Raw genomic sequence first — 21,069 nt, forward strand, 5'->3', positions numbered from 1 at the left:
CAAATGCTCCTTGGGGAGCTTTTGAGTAGATCATAAGTATGCTCCAGCAAACTGCTGCCAGTTGGGTCAAAGGAGTCTTGCTTTGACCAACCAGGAGCAGCTGAAACAATGTGGGGAGGCAGAAGGGTCACTGCTTCAGGGCAACTGAAGTATTCAGGCTTCTCTTTCATCAGAGCTCATTCAGTAACCTGTCCCTAGCTACATGCATGTGCTTTAGAACAAAGATGCTGATGTAATTAATTCTTCTAACTACCAGACTCTCTAATTTTAAATTACAACGCTAGTAAGAATCTCTACTGTTTTCCAGACTGAATGACTGGTAGTGCATCCTGGATTGAAAATGCATGCAACCAACTTCTGGATTCAAGGCAGAGATAGTTTAAGCCACCAGTCCTGAGCTCTGACCATAAAAAAATTCCATTATAAAAGTTCCACAGAATATTAGCTCCATAAGCTTATTCATGTTTGGAATGATCTGACTTGTGTAATCAACAAAATCAACTCCAACCCCCTAATTCACATGCGATTGTTGTAAGTAATTTCACGCAGTGGCAGATAACTGGAGGTTCAACAAGCGCTTACAGTGCTGCAGCCTATGTGGAGCATAGTCTCCTGACTCCTGGAGGACCATCAGCCCTTCATAAGGTAGAATTCTGACACTTGGTGGCTCATGCATTGCTAAAGATAGACAAGTATTTGGCAGCTAGCAGGTTGCAAGGCTCAAGATATTACCAGATACTATTTCAGCATCTTGGGACCCATACGCATCCCTTTCTTACTATTTAAGGTTGAGTGCAGAGGGAGGACAGCAACCCCGTGACACTGGGTTGACTCTAAGAATTTCCTACACCAAACATAAGTTCCCTTGCTTTCAGTAAGGCAAAAAAACCAACAACTAGAAATGACAGTGAACTGGTGTTTTACATGATGCATAGGGTCCAAATGTCTTTCACAAAGAAATAAGCACAGCACTGCCCTATAGCCGTATTAAATGTAGCAGGCTTAAGCCTGATGCCTCCATCCACCCACTCACCTGGATGGAGGCTACATCCAGGAGGCAAAGAAGACAGCAGGAAGAGAACATTTATAGTAGTTGGTAACTCCATGGTGACATTACTTATCAAAAGACCAATTTTTTCCTCCATATAGTTATCTGATTACAGCATCAACATTTGGACCACATGCAACATTACTCTGACTTGTCCTTTGATGTGAAAACAAAATCTGATACAAAACTATTTTTTAACTATTAAGGACACAGATAATATTTTGATAGCAGAATTGGACCCATACTTGCCCATTCTATCTCAGAGGAAAATAGGGAGAAAGTATCCTGAGAGGCCAGCAGGCTGGGACTCTATTCTGCCTTCTGCTCTCTAGCAAAATAGCTTTGAAGTGAGGACATCAGCTTCAAGTTTAAATCCTCCATAAAGTCTCTGTTTTAGCTGCCTCCACTCCCATAATCAAGCTGACACAGCCTGGCTGCTAGCTATTAAAGGAATCACTGGGAACTGAAGCTGTTCTACCTGCTCAGGTTAGTGAGAAATAGTGGCATCAGGAGGAAAAAAGGTTTCTACCCCTAAGCCTTTCCCTTGGATTTTTGCTGGGTACACACAGGAAATGCATTTACAGGTCCAGAGACCCCAGAACCTAAACCAGCAGAAACAAACACCATTGGTGTTTTCACTGTGACAGTCTTTTACTTTCGTCCCATTTTCCTTAGCAAGTAAGGCTGGTTTAAGTAGGGTACTACCATGACTATTAAAAAGGAAAAAGACTACATAGAAATGTAAGCATTTGTAGCATCAACACTAAGTAAAGTCATGCAGGTTTGTGGGAGAGATCTGGTTGGAGAGTGGTCTGATTCACACATCACTCAGAAGCTCTTGTTTGCTTCACAGGACAAGCAGAAAGCAGCTGTACACTGAAACCACACTGACGTTTCCAGCACCTTGCGATTCAGGTCCCCAAAATACTGAACTTGCTTGAAAACCAGTGTCTTCATAGACAGGCCAAAACCACTGCACATAGGGGAAGGAAGAAAAAAGAAACAAACAAACCAAACTCATCTGGAATACTCGTCTAACCCAGAAAGTATTTTCTGTTTAGTATAAGCCAGAACTTCTTCAAAAAGGGAGTCCCCTTACACATAAAGCAGAAGAATATAATCTGTGGGTTGTCTATTAAGGCAATCCTGCACACTGTTCCCACACAACGCCAGCACAAATATGAAGTCAATCTCAAGCAGGCCTATATGTGATTAGCAAAATCAGTGAAGACAAACAAATATGTAACAATATGATGTTGCTCATTGCTCAAAACAAACAAACAAAAAAAAAAAAAGAGAGGGAAGATGGAATGTAGAGAAAAGAGGACAAGAATCACTTGATATACTGGTGTGTATCTAAGTCTATCTTCTGTTAAATCTAGCCTCCAAGTTCTCAACTGCTTTGGCAACCTCAGTCAAGCAGCCCTTAAGAAGCATCTCCAGTGGTATCAACGTACCCACACAGCCCCAAAGCTGTTTGTAAAATAGCTCAATAGCCCAAAAGCCTACAGCCATTGGGACATAAATAGGAATCAGACACTGGACAGAACATACAACCAAAGAAGCAGTTACTCTATAACTTTGAAGCAGACTGCACTGCCTTAAGCTATGAGTGAGGGAGGAAACCGTCAAGACAAGGCTTTAAATCTAGCATTAAACATTTTTGGTTTTTAAGAGCTGCCTACTTGTCTCACTTCATCACAAAGCAGGATGAAGACCAGCACATAAAGGATGATCTCCAGGACAGTAGGTTCCTTCTGGAAATCCATGAGCAACACGTAGGCAAAGAGCAACAGGAAAACGATGTAGAAGATAACATTCCATGAGAAGACTACAAAGGGCGAAGTGAAGAACGACACATAATACAAGAAGAGTTTCTTACTCTTCTCCACAGGTTTTTTCCTGAGGAAATAAAAGAAGGAAAAGGTCTCAAAGCACAGCTTTTATGCCTGGAAATATTTGCACTCTTTATCAAAGTGAAAATTAGAAAGCTTGCAAAGTCTAGCACAGGATAGCACTGTCAAGGTAATCACAGATTCATTCAGGTTGGAAAAGACCTCTAAGATCCCCAAGTCCAACCCCAACCCACTCCACCATTCCCACTCCCCACATCCCTCAGTGCCACATCTCCATGGCTTGTGAACACCTCCAGAAACGGTGCCCCCACTACCCCCTGGGCAGCTGTGCCACTGCAGCACTGTTCTTTCTGAGAATAAATTGTTCCTAATATCCAATCTGAACCTCCCTTGGTGCCACTTCAGGCCATTACTTCTTGTCCTATTGCTGTTACCCAGCAGAAGAGGCCTACCCCACCTCACCACAACCTCTTTTCAGGCAGTTGTAGAGCGATGACGTCTTCCCTGAGCCTCCTCTCCTCCACACTGAGCAACCCCAGTTCCCAAGCTGCTTCCCATCAGAGTTGTGCTCCAGACCATCACAGCTTTGTTGCCCTTCTCTGGACACACTCCAGGTCTCAGCGTCCTTCTTGCAGTGAGGGGCCCAACACTGAGCACAGCACTGAGGTGCAGTCTCCCCAGAGCTGTGTACAAGGGGAGGTCACCTCCTGCTGGCTGCACCAGTGCTGGGATGGCACTGGCCTTCTTGGCCACCTGGGCACACTGCTGGCTCGTCCCAGATCCTTTTCCTTCATAATGTTATTCTGCGTTCACTGGCTTCAGGCATACAAAGTGTATTGGCACATCTTAACTCTAACTTAAATCAGTGAGGAAACAACCCATCAAAAGCTTTTTCAGCCATTGCATGTCTTTATATGACAGTAACTGAACGCAGGTTATCCACAGAATTTGTGAGACTCCACTCTTGGAGATATTCAGTACTCAATTTGGCACAATCCTGGGCAATTTGCTGTAGCAAGGGGATGATCTTGAGAGATCTCTACCAGCCTGAATTGCCCTGTGATTCTATGATTAACTGACTTGCTTTAACTATGTTAATGAGAATCCAATTGATTACCTGAATGAAATGAAACCACAGCCTATTAAAGGGAAAAAGAATAGACACAGTATAATCTTCCAATTCTTAGTATCTCTTGAAATCTCTCCATACCACTGCTTGGAAAGGAAATTCTGCAGGGAAAAGGAAAATATTCTCATTTGTTTCAAGAAAAACAAAATAACTTAGGAATGCTATCACAGCAAGTTTGATTTAGAAGAAAAAAACTTGAGATTTAAAAAAAAAAATAACAATGATTCTTATATCAACAATACAGTAGCATCAGTAACAGTGTGCTGGTTCCTTAATCCAGTCATCCTTTAGTTTATCTGACAAAGAATTGAATGTGAGCCTAAACAGGACTTGAACTGATTTATGAGGCACTTTACACTAGGCAGTATATCCACACTGTGTGAACACAGAAGTCATGCCAAGGAAGCCGCTTTTGCAGTCTTTATCATCAGGGTTTTTTTTTTTATTTTATGATTTACTGCTCTAAATAATCTTCCCCTCTCGACTTTGCATTTGCAGGCAATTCAGCCATTTCCAGGAGGGATGGAAGTCACAAGAAGCAATGCATTTCACATCACTCCTGTAGGTTCTGACTTCCATGAGAACAGTGCCTGAGCAGCGGAGTTTCCACAGGCTATTCATGTGCATGCAGCATTTTGACAGTAAGAATATTTGCTTTTCTTCCTTAAGTCACCCAGATCACAAGAGTTACAGCAATATGTGCACCACCTTTGCATTGATATTACCTGCACCCCTGGCTGTGCAATGAATTGCTGGTCTTTTGCTTCCACTGCTAGTTCCAGGCAATTGCTCCCTCCCCAAGCTTCACAGGAATAGGTCAGCAGCTGCTCAGCTAGGTTTTCATCATTGCTGTAGCACTCGGTGAACAGCTCTGGAGGAAAGAGGCAGGTCCATAAGGGGAGAAAGCACCTCTTCCAAGCCTCTCCCCCATTTGGAGACAGTTTTAGAGCTCAAAGAGCAGGAATTACTCTGTCCTGCAGCATTAATACTTGTTCATACAGCACTTGCTGCATACTTGCACATAGACTTTCCAGCACAATCACTCACACACTGAGTTCCATCTTCAGACTCAGTTTTCCACCAACTGGGATGCAATTTCCCTCACTGACTTAAAAAATGGAACATTAAAGCATACAGACTGAAGAGTTCTTTCCAGATTTTCAGCGTGATAAAACAACATGTACATACACTTTACACATAATAGACTTGCACGTATTAAGCTTTCATGCAGAATTCGGGTTGGGATGAAAAACTGTAATATAAAGTCACCTTATACAGGGATGGTGTTAAGGTGAATTCTACACTAGAAACTGAGGAATTGCTCCTCTCCAGCAACATATTTTCGTAGGCGTTTTTCAAACAGCTTTTAACCATCACTGCACGGATACACACACACAGCTGGTATTACCATATACACTGCAGGTCAATCCTGAAAACAGACTTCAGTGGTCACTTCTCTATATCAGACTCAAGAGAACTAGATACCTTTAAGAAAGTCTAAGTGGTTTTCACCTTGTGAAGTAGGAGATACTTTCTGGTAACAAGCAAGAAATTTTCAGATGTGATCTCCAGATCTGATGCACAGCAATGTTTGCATAACATGGGCTGTTACACATTAACCATCATCTGATGTGATTTGTGGAATGACAGCAAATTGCTTGACAATGCAGTTACAGACCTACCATTTGTATAAGCAGATCAGTCAAGAGAACAAGGCCATAACCTGAAATAAAATCTTTAGAGGCAACAGTGTATTGTATTTTGCTCCAAGTTATGGTATGATGGGCCCTACCCCAACTATCTGACACCAATTAGCCACTTTAAATATGAAATACTTGTTATTCCAGCTCATGAGATGCAGAACTCAATTCTGAACCGCTGACAACCCTTTCAACAGGAGAAACCAGACGTCATAAAAAGAAAAATGACTGACCTAGAATGCATGATCTAGATCTGCATTCTCAATGAGTGACAGCATTGCTTTTCTTTTCAGAATAACAAAGGCTTATGATGTTGTTTAGAATTCAGGAATTCAATATACTTTTTATCTGCAATTTATTCTCATTCCTACTTTGTAATACTACTGCAAATTTGAAAGATGACTCCTCTCAACCCAAACATTACCAGCCCTCATGAAGAAAGTTTCTCTTACTCTACATTGTCCTTGCTATTTCAGCCTTGCTATTACAGACAGGTAGCTTTTTTCCTAAGGAAAGAAATTCTCTCCACAAAAAAAAAAAAAAAATCCCTGAACACTCATATTTGGAGGCAAGCTGTTCAGACAGAACACAGTTTCTAATGGGAACAGATGGTGTGGAAAACAGTTCTAAGCAGTGAAAGTCACAGTGCTAATGGAACAGGTGGCCCAGAGAAGTTGTGGGTGCCTCATCATTAGAAGTGTTCAAAGTCAGGTTGGGCAGGGCTCAGAGCAACCTGATCTAGTGAAAGATAGTGTGGGATGGCTTGGGCTATATGATCTTCAAAGGTCCCTTCTCCAACCCAAACCATTCTATATTTCTACGATTTCATGTTGGATAACTAGTTTTCTAAATGAAGGTTTTTTCCTACTTCTTCCTGAATCGTCATACTCCTCTTTACAAGTCAGGCTAGCCTTCTGGGAAGTATTGAGGCAAACTGAATGCAATGAATTACATTCCTTGCATTCTGCTGAGGAAAATCAACATGGTTTTCATTCTGCATTATTTGCACAAAATTATATTGCAAAAAATAAAACTGCTGTACACTGCTGTACATGAGATCTGGAGATCGCTAAAGCCAGTAACATTCAAAGAAATGGAACAGTTTCCTGATCTCTGACCCTTCTATTAAATTTCCAAAGGGCTTAAAGAAGGCACTTACCTACTGCTCTTGTCTCATATTCATTAGCAAGTTCCTCAGACTCACCAGCAGCATTTATATCATTCTTGACTTTTGCCATGCTTTTCAGGAGCTTGCTGGCCCCAAGAGCTGCCAAAGTACAACCTCTGGTCTGTGGAGAGAGAGTTAAGTCACGCAAACCCCTCTGAAGAGAGAAAGTGATATATTCTTTAAACATTATCCTCTCTTTTTGCAGCTGCTGTGTTCCCAGACAAGACTGGCAAATGAAGATCTAGTTCCATGAAACAAATGGTAACTATCTCTGTACTGGGTTGGCAACAACTTTGCGACCAGTCTGAAAAGTTTTTTTTGTTTTTAGTCAGATATCAGCTTTGCATCTCTGGCTGAAGATGCACAGAACAGGATCTGCTCTGCCAGGAACTACAGTCCTGTATTCACAGTACACCCATGTGGACCAGTTGACTATGTTAGTATATTCTAGGGAGGAATCACTCTGCTTTGGAGACAAAGACCAATGTGAGCAGGAGCATCCATTAGCTTTGCATGCATTAGCATCACATATGCAGTCTGTGAATTATGCATTTGATGCAATTATATCTAAATATCTAATCAAAATTGGAAACGGATTTCAATCAAATGCCTGGGATCACACCACTTTCATATTGCAGAATGGGGGGCACTTAGCGTTCAAGATTGAAAACAGACAAGAAAATGTAGCTATATGCTAATTTGGACTGCTGACATGTATCTAGCATTATGGAAGGAAAGCATGAAATCCATGCCCAAACACAAAATGAGTAACAGTAAACCTACTTACTGACTCACTTTGCAATTATCTACCATAGTTTTATGGCCAGCAACCCAAAGACAAGGGACACCACTGTGCTGTTTACAAACAGGAACTATAACAACTCAACTTACTTGCTCCCAGATGACTTTGGATAACTCTTTCTTGTTCTGAAGAACCGACCAGATGAACAGAGCTTGCAACGGATGCCTTGTGATAGGACACTCAGTCTGAAGAAAAAAAAAAAAAACAACAGTAACAATTCTTCAGACCAACTAAACTGCTTTCTGGAACAAATCCTTAAAGTTCTACAGCATCAACTTCTTTGCTCTAGAGCAGTTTGGTACAAAATACCACAGTCTGTACCAGGTTATGAGTTCTGATTACTCATGCCCAGCTAGTACCTCTGTACTGGACTCTGCATTTATGTTGGTTTAAATTACAAGCATAATTATGACATTGATATGTCATGATTATGACTGCAATAGAAATTATTATAACTCAACATCCAAATACATCCGCCCATTTTGCTCATAGTTAAACGACGTGTATTTGTAAAATGGGACCACATGTTAAGTCTAAAATAAGGCTGAGACTGTTAAAAGTAAATCCTGCTATACTAGAAATAAAACATAACTTTTCCTTTTTCTTTTTTTTCCCCTCCTTTTCAGGGATGCAAAGTGGAAATCACTTACTGAAAGATGTATCTCCAGCTCATTCTTGTTATTTTTATCATCTCTTTTGAGACCTCTCCGAAAGTCTTCAACCATCTTCCACACAAACGTGAGGAGTGCATCATTATAGGAGTTTTTGGCGATCTGCAGGTTCTTGAACACCAAGCTGCTGAAGTTGTTGGTGTACAGCTCTCTAAGGACCTCTGTGGTAAGGAATTTCCTCAGATTCAGACCATTTTCCAGAAAGAGACGAACAAATTTGGGCCTGTCTTTCACTAGGGCTGTGAACATGACATCCTGCAGATCAGCAGACTAGGAAGAAATGGAAGAGTAAATATCAGAGGTCGTATGAGATGTGAAAAGCTTACCTAAGGGGACTGATATCTGTAGCTAACTGCCACATTTTCCTTCAGGCTGGCACACTTTCATGAGAAACAGTTTTTCACATATGTAATTGCACTTGTTGGATGACCTTGAGTACTTCTGGCATGAGCTGTCTACGATACCAGTGCAAGGAGGAAAAGGTGGTCTTAAGTATCATCACAGAGGGTGGAATGCTGAGACACTGGCTGCTGTTACCATGTCTCCCTTCCCCCTTCTCCCCTGGCCCATATCAATGTACTCAGAAACCATATGTACCTCCCAGTTTCGGTCATTGGTGAAGATCTCATCACTGGCCAGGTCCAACTGGTTCCACTCCAGCAGCAGCTTCAGCTGCCCATTCCAGTTATCTCTGTTATGTTCATTGGTGCTGAAAGCTGCTGAGGAGGAACAATCCTCTAGGTAAAAGACCAGAGACAGAAGAGCTTCTTGGCATACTTATTCATCTCTGATTTCACACTCTACTCAACAAGAGCCCTATATCAAGCATCTTTCCCCAGACTCATCTATGTCTTCCTGATCAGGTTTTAGAGGATTCTCAAAGCTTACAGACACACCTAGTACCTCAAGCATGCATATCACATCTTCAGTTTCACACACCATGCAGAAAATGGATACTATTTTATTATTTTTATTATTTCTTTTAAACTCATATATAACTTCAATATCTTCAATACTTCAATTTTAATAGGGAATTTTGCAGGAGAAAATTAAACAAGCACAAATAAAACCAAATGCTAAACCAAACCCATCTCCCACTGGGACAGTTACTTCAAGTTTACAAAAATGTTGCATGCAAAAGAACTGATGGTTTCCAGGTTCAGCACATCACTCAGCTTATGAAAATACATTTGCACAGGGCAAAACCCCACAGTTCAGAATCCCAGAGTAACACATCTTTGTCCGCCTGTTTAAAAAGCAGCACACAAAAATACCACACACACACACAAAACGACAGAACAGAAAGACAATTACTTGCCTTTGTACAGAGCAAAAGAAATGGCATTGCTCACAATTTCATCTCCAGCTTCTTCTGTTTTGATAACTGTCAGTAAATGAGGGTTCTCAAGGACTTCTTTGATCTACAAAAAGAAGTTTCAACTCAAAGCAATCTAGAATGTTTAGCAGTTGATCTCCTAGAGCCTCTTTAAAAGAAATCTTCCATCACTCTGTAGCAAACCTCCTTCTCATTGGTCCTGTTTCCAAGTACAGTTAAAATTTACACAAGTCCAGACAGAAGCAGATGAGATTTAAGCTGCCAAAGTGTAAGATTAGTTTTTCTCTGAATACAGCAAATATCCCAAAAAACACAATATCAGTAATAAGGAACTACTCTTATGTATGACCAACTGAATCTCTACCTGGAGCCTGCAAACAGCTTAGAATGATACATACATTAAAAGTAACTAATATTAAATAAAGAGGGGAGAAAAATGAGTGAAGGGGACTTACACGTACAGGAAGCAACACATCATTTTCCACCCCCCATTATGAACATGCAATCACTTTCCACCTTCTGCTCCCTCCCATGAAGGCAGGAGATAATTAAACAGAAGAGGAAAACTAAGTCAGACCCTATGATAAAGCACTGGCTTTTAATTGAGGAAGTCAATTAACCTAAGTTAATGGACTATTGGGCGGAAGTGTTGTTGGAACAAAGACTTCTGAAAAATAACAGAACATTAAGATTTTCCTGGTGCTCCATTTTTTTGTCCCTATTTAGGAGGGCAGAAGTATATCTAAAACGGTCAGTCAGAAGATCAGGTAAATGGAGAGTCACAACAGTTTCCTGAATCTGGCCCGAGCAATATAAGAGAGCAGGTGCTCTCCTTAGTTGTCCTGTCTCCCAGTCTCCAAAAAAACACTCTTGTAATAAATAGTCAGCATGGTAGCTGAATTCTGAGTATTCTATCTGTGGTCAAAGATTAAAAAAAAAAAAGGCAGATGAATTTGCTGGTGTATGTACAGTGTTACACCTTCAGTTGCATTCCAGGTATGCAGTACTACTAAGTCCAAGTAAGACACATGCTGTTCCTCCAAAAGCTGGCTGCTCCTGACTTTGTTTCCTTTCTACCCTTCTGCTGCTTTCAGCCTCACCATCTCTCTACAACAGCACTTACTACTTACCCATTTGATCCAGCTTTCAGTCTCCTCTTCTGAAAGGCTTGAAATGGTGCGAGGCAGGTACCTCAGCAAACTCTCCTTGACACATGAAGAAGTAAGGGTGTCTTCTGCTTCCATCAAGCTAGCTATAACATCAGCTATCCGTCCAGAGCCTTCCACGACAACACAGGGAATTTTACTTTTGATGGCCACATGGATAGACTAGGGAGCAAAGAGGAGAGATGATGACTTGCACCACAACAGTCTATTTAAGAATACTATTCAGGAAGAAAGCCTAGTAATTTTAGTATAGACCACCCTTTCTGTGAAGATATTTTTCTCGACATCCAACTTAAACCAACAGTCACTACTCTTTTACGGACAAGTATTGCTTAAGTAACACTAAACGTGAGTACAAGGGCTCCAGCTTTATTTGTTAGAGGAAAAGCCAATAGTCTTATACAAACAGACTTCTGCAGCATGAAACCTGATGGTCACTTTGAGCTGGTCAGAGACTCAGTTTACTCCTGCAGAAGATAGGTTTTGATTTTACCTACAAATGAGCAAGAAGGCAGACAAAGATGTCTGAGTGTATTATTAACACTAATGAGTAAACCCCATGGTTGGCACGAACCCATCCTTGAAGCATCATCCAGTAACATTTCAGAGGATCCTCCTTCCATGAACGAAGCATTTAATTTGATGTGGCTTTTATCATACTGATTAAGATAGCTAGTAAATGTGTTATGCATCATGGTGGTTTGATGTCTCTCCATACAGGAAATCATAATGCTTCTCAACCAGCTGTTCTTATACAGCATTCAGTACAACTCCTTCAGTTGTACTAAAATCCTCTCTTAAAAGTTGGCTACTTGGAACTAAAAGAAGATAGCACTTACAGCAAAGCTTCGCTCTAAAACTTGAATGGATGCTTTCATCTCATCTTTATCTTTGGACTTCTGATTAGCGCATTGAACTCTGCATCTGTATTCATCTACAATATGCTTGTGGGCAAAGCTAAATTAATCACACAAGTAGAATCAAACACCACGAGACTTACAGAAAGGCTGGGGTAACGATTTCACAGAGTGACATAGACTAATTGATTAATGTTAGCAATGAAATGGTAACAGAGACTGTGTTTAGAATTATTAGGAACATTTTTTGTCACCCAGTTTGACTAGCCTCAGTATTAGCTAACTTGTTCAGCTCTCTAGGTTTAAACTAGATGTGGCCTACAGTTCACAGGATCAGCAATAAGGTCAGCTTTAGCAGGCTTTAAACTGGAGCATCTCCAACACAAGCTGATCTTCTCTGTGTATGAAATGAAAATACTAATCTCCACTGAACAAGTGCAAGGCAAATTTTGGCAAACCAAATCATTAGATAAACTAAAGAAGGTAAATAGTGACATGGCTGACAAAGACTCTTCTGATATAGAAGAGCAACGTTCCTATGTCACTCCTGGAAAAAGTGAAAGAAACAAATGAAAGAAATAAACTCACTTTCAAAGTCTCTTTCCCTCCTCCTTGAGCAAAACATACAATTGGAATCTTCCCACCGTAATTTGATTCTGTGAAGCAGGCCAAAAGAAAAAAAATATTCAACCTGTTAGTGCAGTTTGACCAACCTATTTTCCTCAGTTCAAAAGACATCATTTCTGAGTTGTTCATGCACTCATTTTGATACCAGTTTACTGTTGGTTTGGGAAAATCTATCAACAACTTCTCTTATTTTTAATGAAAACTCAGTTTTGCTTAACATTCTGCTAAGCTAGCATCAGCCTTCTCCAGCTTTTTTTCTTCCTAGCAATCATAATTTTAGTAGCTCTGAAGACCCAAAACACCTGATTTCACCCTATTTACCTATCGCTTTGACCATTTGGAGTCTAGATGCAAGGTTCTTATCAAAAGTTGGAGATTCAGAACTGCTGATTCCACGTTTTCAATGGTAAAGGAAAGCTAAGAACCACATGACTCCAGCTGGTTTTAAGAGACACAAAGTTAAGAACAGCTGCCAAGGCCTTTGTCTTTTTCCTTCTTAGCAAAGAAGGGGCCAAGGAAGAAATTGTTTATAAACAGGATGCAGATGGATCATCACAGATATATTTTTTAAAAGCATAATATCAGCTCCTGTGTAGTTGTGCTTCAGCAACCTGGAATTCAGTGCCAGTTGGGCCACATGCAGAAGTCAATGGCCAGCTTCCACCAGAAGGAAGAGTAAGAAGGGCTGCATTGCTGAAGCAGATTATTTGTTGTGTCCTACAGAGGACTACTGTCACATAAAAAATGGAAATGAGGGGAAAGAGTTGGCTCTGAAGAAGCCTAGTTGCTCTTGAAAGTGCTCAAGATGTAATGCAGGTAACACACCCCTTCCACTTAGCATTCAAGGGATGATTCTACTGCTTTTTCATTCCCTGGAATGAGCACTGAGCCCCAGAGCAAGCAAGGTCCAAGGAGGAGGAGGCCTGCGACCTGACATCCACACCTACCTGGGATAACTCGCTCCGAAATGTACTTTTCTAACTGAGTTCGTACTTCTGCCTCTATTGTTGGGTGCCCGTGGGTGCCATTGTCAACCAGTAAGAGATGGGTGTGATTGTTATCCAGGCAATAGAGGGGATCTCTCTTGAGATCATCCATTATGTAATGAGCCAAGTTGTACCCCTAGAATCACAAGCACAGTGTTTAACAGAAAAGCAAGGGCAAAGCATGCACAAGTTTTGAAGGTCAAACCAGCAGCAGCTGAACCTCCAAACACCAGTTATTTTTTATCATTTAGGAGTCCTGACTCCAGACACTAACAGTCCCAACAGTAACAAAAGATAGTGAGAGAAACATCATAATAGAGCACAGTACAAATATCTTGTTTTCTTTACAAATACAGATTTAAGATGATCCTCCCATAATCTCCGGTAATGAAACAGAACAAAATTAGTTGTAACAATTTAGTCCTTTCAGAAGTTCTGTTAAGCAATGCAGGAGGCAAGTATGTTTCCTTCATCCACTGGAAACATTAAATCTGCAGAAAACTTACTTTCAACACATCAGAGAATTGCAGAATTTTCGACGTTGGGAGGGACCTGTTGAGATCATCTACTCCAATTCCCAAATCATCTCAGAGCCCTCAGTAAACTCATCAGTTTTCTTATCTAGCTGGATGGATTTTAGATACGCTTGTAAAAGATAGCTTATACAAGATATAAAAGGAGATGTGCCAGTGTATCTGACTGATGGGACTGCCTCAATAGGACATGTGGCACAGGGTGTCTTAGTTAATGGAAATCCCCACTGTGGGTAACTACTCAAGGATCTCACAGCTAGAGTAACTGTGGAAGAGGTTATTCCATAACTCTGTCAGACATGAAGTTAGAGCAGCTGAACTTCCATGCAGGCATGCTAAGCCCACAGCTAGATCACTAGCTGGTCCTCCCCCCCACCAGGCAAGATGTTTGAGACCATCTTGCATACAAGAACACCTTAGCACCCTTCTGATTTGGAAAGAGCACTTGGTATTTCATCTCACTGCAAAAGCTGGCCCCAAGTTGAATTGTTTCAGGTACACAAAAGCTAACTGTTGTGTGGCCAAGTTGCTGTTGTGTTTCTACACAAACATTTCATTGGAAAAAAAAGTCCATCAAGCTCAGGTCTACCAGAACATAATAAGACGACCTCTTTACTAATTGCTCAAATCAGTCATCACATAACTGATAGCATCAGCTGAACCCATCATCACTGCTCAGAGCAGCAATCAAGGATGTAATTTGCATAATTTAGAGCAGAGCCCTGTCGTTATTTCCCCACTGACTGTACATGTTTCTTACCTCATTATCACCGCTGCGAATCAGGCTTTCTCGGTTGGAAATCATGCCCCAGGCTGCTATGCCAATAGCCACCACATTCTCCTCGGAGCTCAGACTGATGGTGTTATCTCTGACCACTTCCCCAATGTACTTCATCAGCCCATAATGTGTGCCTCCTGTGAAAATCCAGGCCCCTGGGGACAATGTGGAGGGATAACATGGGAGGATACAGTGGAATACCCTTCCCTTTCAAAGACCACAATCCCACTCCCACTCAAAACTTGACACTTCGAGGCATTTACCCTTCAGTTAAGCATAAAATACATGCCACACAGCCTACCTTACATTGCCATGGGCATCCGAATGACTAGTTCTCAACTCTGTAACTTACAAACTGATAGGTAACATTTGTCCCACGTGCACCAGCCAAGCAGAAACAAAGCGAACTCTCTGCTTCCCTGCTGACCCTCTTAGCTGCTTTCTCTCCATCAGCCTTATGCAGATGTAGCAATGCAAATCCATGTGCAGGTCTTTACCTTTGGACTGGGCAATGTAGATCAGCCTGCTGAATATCTTGCGCATTCGGGGCTTGAGCGCGAAGTTCTTTGCCCCTCCAGTGACAGAGATGACAAGGTTAGGGGTTTTCAGGTGCCAGTGCTGTGTCATGAGGTCATAGAGTGTTTCAGGGTCTGTGTCACATGACAAACGGATGTACTTCAGTGAGAAAAAATAAGAGAAAAATAACAAGAGATAAACACTGATAGCTGGAAACAGACCAGGAATTGTATTTTCTTCTCTATCGTACACTCCCATTCCAACAGCTGGTGGGCAGTGAGTGAACTGATGAAGAATCAAAGCTTAAGAATTTATTTCTTCCTCTAAGGCATCTTAATATTCTCCCCACATCCAGACGCCACTACTGGGATTTCTGAGGTACTTTCCTCTATTTACAGATCAGGTCTAGAGATAAGGGATAGTCTTAAAGCGGAGCACTGAGTGGTAGTTTACAACCAGCAGCATAGGGACGAACATGACTGCTTATCTCAAGTCACCCAGCTCTGCCTTTTCAGACCCAAAACTGCAACTTGGGTGAGCTGCAGTGCCGAGACTGTACCCTGTGTTCTGCCACATACATCTTCAACTGCACAGAAGATAAACTGCATAGCCCAGGAAACACATTTGCCACTACTAGTGAAAGTCATTGAGTCATAGAATCACCACGGTTGGAAAAGACCTCCATGACCACTCAATCCAACCATCCACCTATATTTCCCACTAAAACACATCTGTTAGTACAACATCCAAATGTTTCTTGAACACCTCCAGAGTTGGTGACTCCAGCACCTCCCTAGGCAGCCCATTCCAGCACCTGACCACTCTTCCAGAGAAGAAATTTCTCTAACATCCAACCTGAAGTTCACTGTCTCTGTACCGAATCGAAATTCTAAGAATCAGCTTGGTGTGAACTGATTACAGCTGTGACAGCAGCCGTCTGGCAATCTGGTAAGGACTGTCTGTGTTTGTCTTAGCTTTAGCTTATAATGATGACATGCAGTTATTCTGTGGAGATTGAATGATGTATGACCCAGAACAAGGGTGGTGTGGAAGAATGCTGACACCAGATGGCACAGGTAACAGTCTGTAAAAAGAAATCAATGGGCAATAACAGTCAATGTTTGAGTGTAAATGTGTGAGGCGGGTAAAAATAGTTTTAGAAGTAACAAATCCAATTGAAATAACTGTATAATTCAGAAGCATTGAGAAGAAAGAGCACAAGCAAACTGTCTTGAAAAAGATCTGTATAAACAACTCCTAGCATCTCATACCCAAGGAGGAAAAGATCCCCCTGATCAATACTGAAATCCTCCCTTCAGAGACCAGAAGAGTCATTGTAAGGCTTCCCAAACCTTCCACTCCTGGACCTTGGATCCACAGGATGAACGCCAAGCAAGTCTGTGGTACAGCAGTTCTAACTGTAACAAAGCTAACTACATCAAACTCACAGTAAAGTCTGAACAGTCTACAAGGATGCCATAAAGAACATTAAATGGATAACTGGTTTCACATAGACCTACCATCTCTCCATTTATGTAAAAAAGCTCACTGTTCTATTTTTTCTATGCTAAAAAACACCTTGAAGGGCATTCACATTGAACCAAATAACACACTCTAATGTTCTAGGGAGGTTCCCAAGCCTAGATCTTGCAAATGGTTCAGAACAGCCAATGCAACTCTATTAGCTTTGTAGCTAGAAGGCATTTCTCCAGTACGAGGCTCTGAACCCCACCATCCACCCGGCACTTTCCACCTCTAGTCCTTGCCAGGCTGTAACCCGTTCAGCTGAATGCAGCTTGCTGTTTCCAAAATCCAACAGTGCCATCTGCCTGATGCACCCAGCTAGTGCATGCCCACAGACTCGTGGACCCTCACACACGGGCAATAACAGGTGTCTCTGCAGCTGAATTCAGGCAGGTATTCAGCGAAGCAAGCTTTTATTCAGACTGAAGGCCACCAGAACATTAAATACAGAAACTGCGTGTTCTTGGAAGGTACAGGTTCTGAGCAATACTGCAGAAATAAACGAGCTGAAGTAGGACTTATTAAAGGTAGACTTTTTATTGGCCTGTTCACATCTAGCATTTCTACTAAAATAATGGTGTGTCCTTGGGAGTGGGATGTAGAGTGTGAATCTTCCTACCCCTCACTGAAGAGGGTGTTTAATTACCTCGGATTTGGGGGAGGGGGGCAAGGAGAAAAAGATGCAGGGGAGGAGGAGGAAAAAGGGGGGGGGGGGGGGAGAAAGAGGTGAGCAGTCAGAAAGCTCTGTAGGCAGCAGTGACACGCCATGCAATGGTAAAGCCATTAAAAACATGAGTGATGATTTTGGAGAACACCAACCAGGTATGTGCATGCAGCTTCTGTAGTGAAGAGCACAGATTCTCAGAAAAAAGGTCTTATGTCCTTCCAGATGTGAAATCTCTATGGTTATTATCTCACGAATCCTGTTGCATCTTCAACAGCAAAGCATGTTACCCATGCTCCTGCCCCAGGAGTCACACTGGTGCACAGTCTCACACCATTTTCTTTCTGAAGCATAAGTTTATCCACACTGAAAAGGAGCAGTATTCTAAGAAACAACCCTGCCTTAATGTTAAAGTCAGAAAGTCAGGAAAAAAGCATCTTTATCAGAGCTCAGTCATTCAAGCACTTAAGGTTATTGTGCTGGGTTCACTAGTAAAGATGGGTAAAAGGGTGCTAAGTTGTTCTTCAACACCATCACATTTCAGTAGTGGTGAGAAACACAGAGTGGGCAGTGCAAAAGCACACAGATATACTCATCACAGACATCACAGGTCAAGCTGAAACTATTTCCTCCAGACTCTAAACAAACAAACAGCAAACAAGCATCACCTTCACCCAGCCATTCTTTGGTCACACCTGGAAACACCTATGCTCGCGCGCACGCGCGCGCACACACACACACACCAGTCTACAAAACAAATAACACCGAAGAAACTGTTCCTTGTTACAGCTATTACAGCTTAAGAAACCATCTCAGCTCCTTTCTAGCCTAACTCTTCCCATTTCCTTTGGAATAAAATCTACTTTAGCTTCACCTTCCCTGTTTTTAGGAACCCCCACTGGCATTGCATTCAGGACTCCCACAGGGGCCTGACATATGCCCTTTAAGAAGATCACTTACCTTTCCTCTTCTTTCTATGTTTTCAAAGTGAACGTCCCCGAAGGCATCGGTAGGAAGTTCCTTGGTGTGCTGCTTATAATTCCACTTTTCATCATCATTGATCTGAGTCCCCTCTATATGTTGACTTTCAGGGTATCCACACTTACACAAATTGCCCCTGGAAGAAGAGTGAATGGGCCTATATGACTTCTTTCCTTACCCTAACCCAAGTTAAAACATCAGCAGCTTAATTTGAAAGCCTACCAGATGCTCAGAGTCAGAGCACATCTCAGCATCAGACACCACCAGATGACCTTATCAGCCACTAAACTTAAGAATACAAATAGTTTCTCCTCCTTTCTGCGCTCTTAACCAGGTAGGAAGAGTAAAAAGTTACTGTTCTGTCCATTATAATCATTTTCAATGTAAATCCAGGGTCTGACTGGTCTAATACACCTCAAATTGAGAGGGAAAGGACATCTCCTTCTGCTCTTTCAGTACTGAGTAGCAACAAGGCAACTCAGAATCACCAACATATCCCTCCACACAATGATGAAAGTTTGGGAGCACAGGTAATACACTTCTTACTCCTCTCAGTTAGAGGTACTGGTCCAGGTAGCACAAAAAAGAAAAGAATAGATAGTGGAGGCAGGGACATAAATACTACTGGGCAGATTACAGGGATATGGCCCAGGTGTGGTCAAACACTGGAACACACTTCCTAACAAGGTGGTCGATGGCCCGTGCCTGCCAGTGTTCAAAAGACATTTGGATAATGCCCTCAACAACATGCTTTCAATTTTTGATAGCCCAGAAGCAGGCAGGCAGATGGATCTGATTTTCTTTGTAGGTTACCTTCATAGAAATCAATCTTATAATGTATGTAATATTAGTGCAGCAGCAAATTTATGTAATTTATAAATTACAGTATATAGAATGTGTGACCAAAACACTTTGTAGGGCTGGGAGAAGCATCCCAGGGTACCTATCCTACCATTAGAATTCCAGTTCTTCTGACCATGACTGAACAATATCCCAGACATACGCTAACAGACCAAACAAGCAATGACAACCAAAGGACTTGTACAAGCAAGACTGAGGTGAGGTTGCACTGCTAGATTCAGACTCCTGAGTCTGCTTCCCAAACAACCCCTGCCACATGGCTTAGCAAGAAGCAATACCCTCAGCTCCTGACACCCAACATCTGCAAAACAAGAGAAAAATGGCTGCTTACACTGACTTGCTGTCTTTTGTAAAGAAGACACATTCTCTCTTCTTAAAGTTTTCTCGAATGAAGTTGACCAAATCCTTGGGGGAAAAAAAGAATCACTTTCAATAGCTTATGAAACAGTACAGACTTCAGTAACAGTATAGTCAGTTCAAGCACAAAGTGAAATTGGTGTGATTTTCAAGTCTGCCTTCTCAAAGTGGTTGGTAGGAAGGAAAGAGAAAGCATTGAGGGAAACAGACAAAACACAGAAGACAGCTAAACATCACAAACAGGCACTCAAGTAACAAAGTGATATCAATACTTTTCTATCAAGCACAATATAACAGAATGTGGGGCTTCCCCCCATAAAAAACTTGAACACCAAAGCAGAATTTATACCCTATGAATTGCTAGAGAGCTTACTTGAATTTCAGCAGTTGTAATCCAGCAGATCCACATAGAAAACATCTTACTTGAATTCAGTGGCACCATACAGTCAGCTGTAGACTAGAAAACATCTCCATTTGCATGGATTGCACGAATTTCCAAATAACTTACAGAGGTTAAACCTGATGATACTTTCCAAACTGTGGTTAACTCTGGTCCATCTGACTGGGAAACGTCCATAAAGCTGACACATCAATCAAACATCTCCCAAGTTCATCAGCTATCTCCTGATACTCACACTGTCATTGCACGATACATCTATGCTGCGAGACATGCTGGAATTGAGGAGTCTGGAACTCTCAAAATTGCCATTTCTTCGGTGCCTCATGGTGCCTGCAGAAACCTGGAATGGCATGGCAGAGGGGAAAGGCTCAGTGCCATGGTCATTTCCTTCAATAGAGAGAATCAGCAAGGACAAGGTGTCCTGGGAGGGGATAAAGGAAGGGCTTATTCAAATTCAACATAAAAATCTTACATTTAATTGATTGCTAAAACGTGAAACTAGCACTCAGAGGAAATCTTTTCTCCTAGTTCATTCCACAAAAAGACTTTCTTCTTTCTTTCCCCACTTAGAAAGAATTCTAAGTCAACATACTTTGAGAAAGGAATGCATATGCCTTCGCATATATCTCACTTCATCCCAATATTTCTCTCTCTCCCTGCCACGTCGGATGGGCACACTGTGCTATTGAGTGCTCATATACAATGAGCAGCTTCCTAGTTTGGTGTGTGATATTAATAAGTAACATTTCGAGTCACAAAAAATGAGTCATCGTGTAAAAAGAAGTTGACCCAGGGGGACACCAGAAACTTAGAGCAGGTGCAGCACCACAGCTCCTCAATTCAGAGCCCTCACATCTCTGTCACCTGCTCTACCAACGACAGCCAAAGGATGCAACCTGAAGGAGAGTAAGGGGATTTAAAGTTCATTAACATATCAGTCTCAGTACCAAACATATTGCAGTCACCCTCTAGAGCATGTAAGGGTGCTGGCTTCCCTCTGTGGAGCAGCCTCAGCTAAGGCACAGAGCTGAAATCTCACTGCTTTCAATGCTGCCTTTTCTCCTGCCTTTCTTCCCACTGTGTACACTGGGCTCGTGTCTCAGATGATA

General features: G+C 41.8%; 1 protein-coding gene across 1 annotated transcript in view; it reads right to left on the reverse strand.

Moving 5' to 3' along the window:
• Positions 1-20,312, reverse strand: part of TRPM8 (transient receptor potential cation channel subfamily M member 8) — a 32,759-nt gene extending 12,447 nt beyond the window's left edge. Inside the window, exons 1-16 of the mRNA XM_019616851.1 lie at positions 20,196-20,312; positions 19,535-19,608; positions 18,322-18,478; positions 15,155-15,332; positions 14,640-14,812; positions 13,308-13,482; positions 12,322-12,389; positions 10,841-11,038; positions 9,693-9,795; positions 8,972-9,090; positions 8,354-8,644; positions 7,793-7,888; positions 6,893-7,022; positions 4,759-4,904; positions 4,022-4,134; positions 2,734-2,950 (exon numbers count right to left, since the gene is read on the reverse strand). Of these exons, the coding sequence (XP_019472396.1) occupies positions 2,734-2,950; positions 4,022-4,134; positions 4,759-4,904; positions 6,893-7,022; positions 7,793-7,888; positions 8,354-8,644; positions 8,972-9,090; positions 9,693-9,795; positions 10,841-11,038; positions 12,322-12,389; positions 13,308-13,482; positions 14,640-14,812; positions 15,155-15,332; positions 18,322-18,478; positions 19,535-19,608; positions 20,196-20,312 (2,355 nt within the window). The remainder of the gene's footprint in view (positions 1-2,733; positions 2,951-4,021; positions 4,135-4,758; positions 4,905-6,892; positions 7,023-7,792; positions 7,889-8,353; positions 8,645-8,971; positions 9,091-9,692; positions 9,796-10,840; positions 11,039-12,321; positions 12,390-13,307; positions 13,483-14,639; positions 14,813-15,154; positions 15,333-18,321; positions 18,479-19,534; positions 19,609-20,195) is intronic.
• Between the last annotated feature and the right edge of the window lie 757 nt (positions 20,313-21,069).

This window comes from Meleagris gallopavo, chromosome 7, assembly GCF_000146605.3.
Source record: "Meleagris gallopavo isolate NT-WF06-2002-E0010 breed Aviagen turkey brand Nicholas breeding stock chromosome 7, Turkey_5.1, whole genome shotgun sequence".
In the NCBI taxonomy this organism is placed as follows: Eukaryota; Metazoa; Chordata; class Aves; order Galliformes; family Phasianidae; genus Meleagris; species Meleagris gallopavo.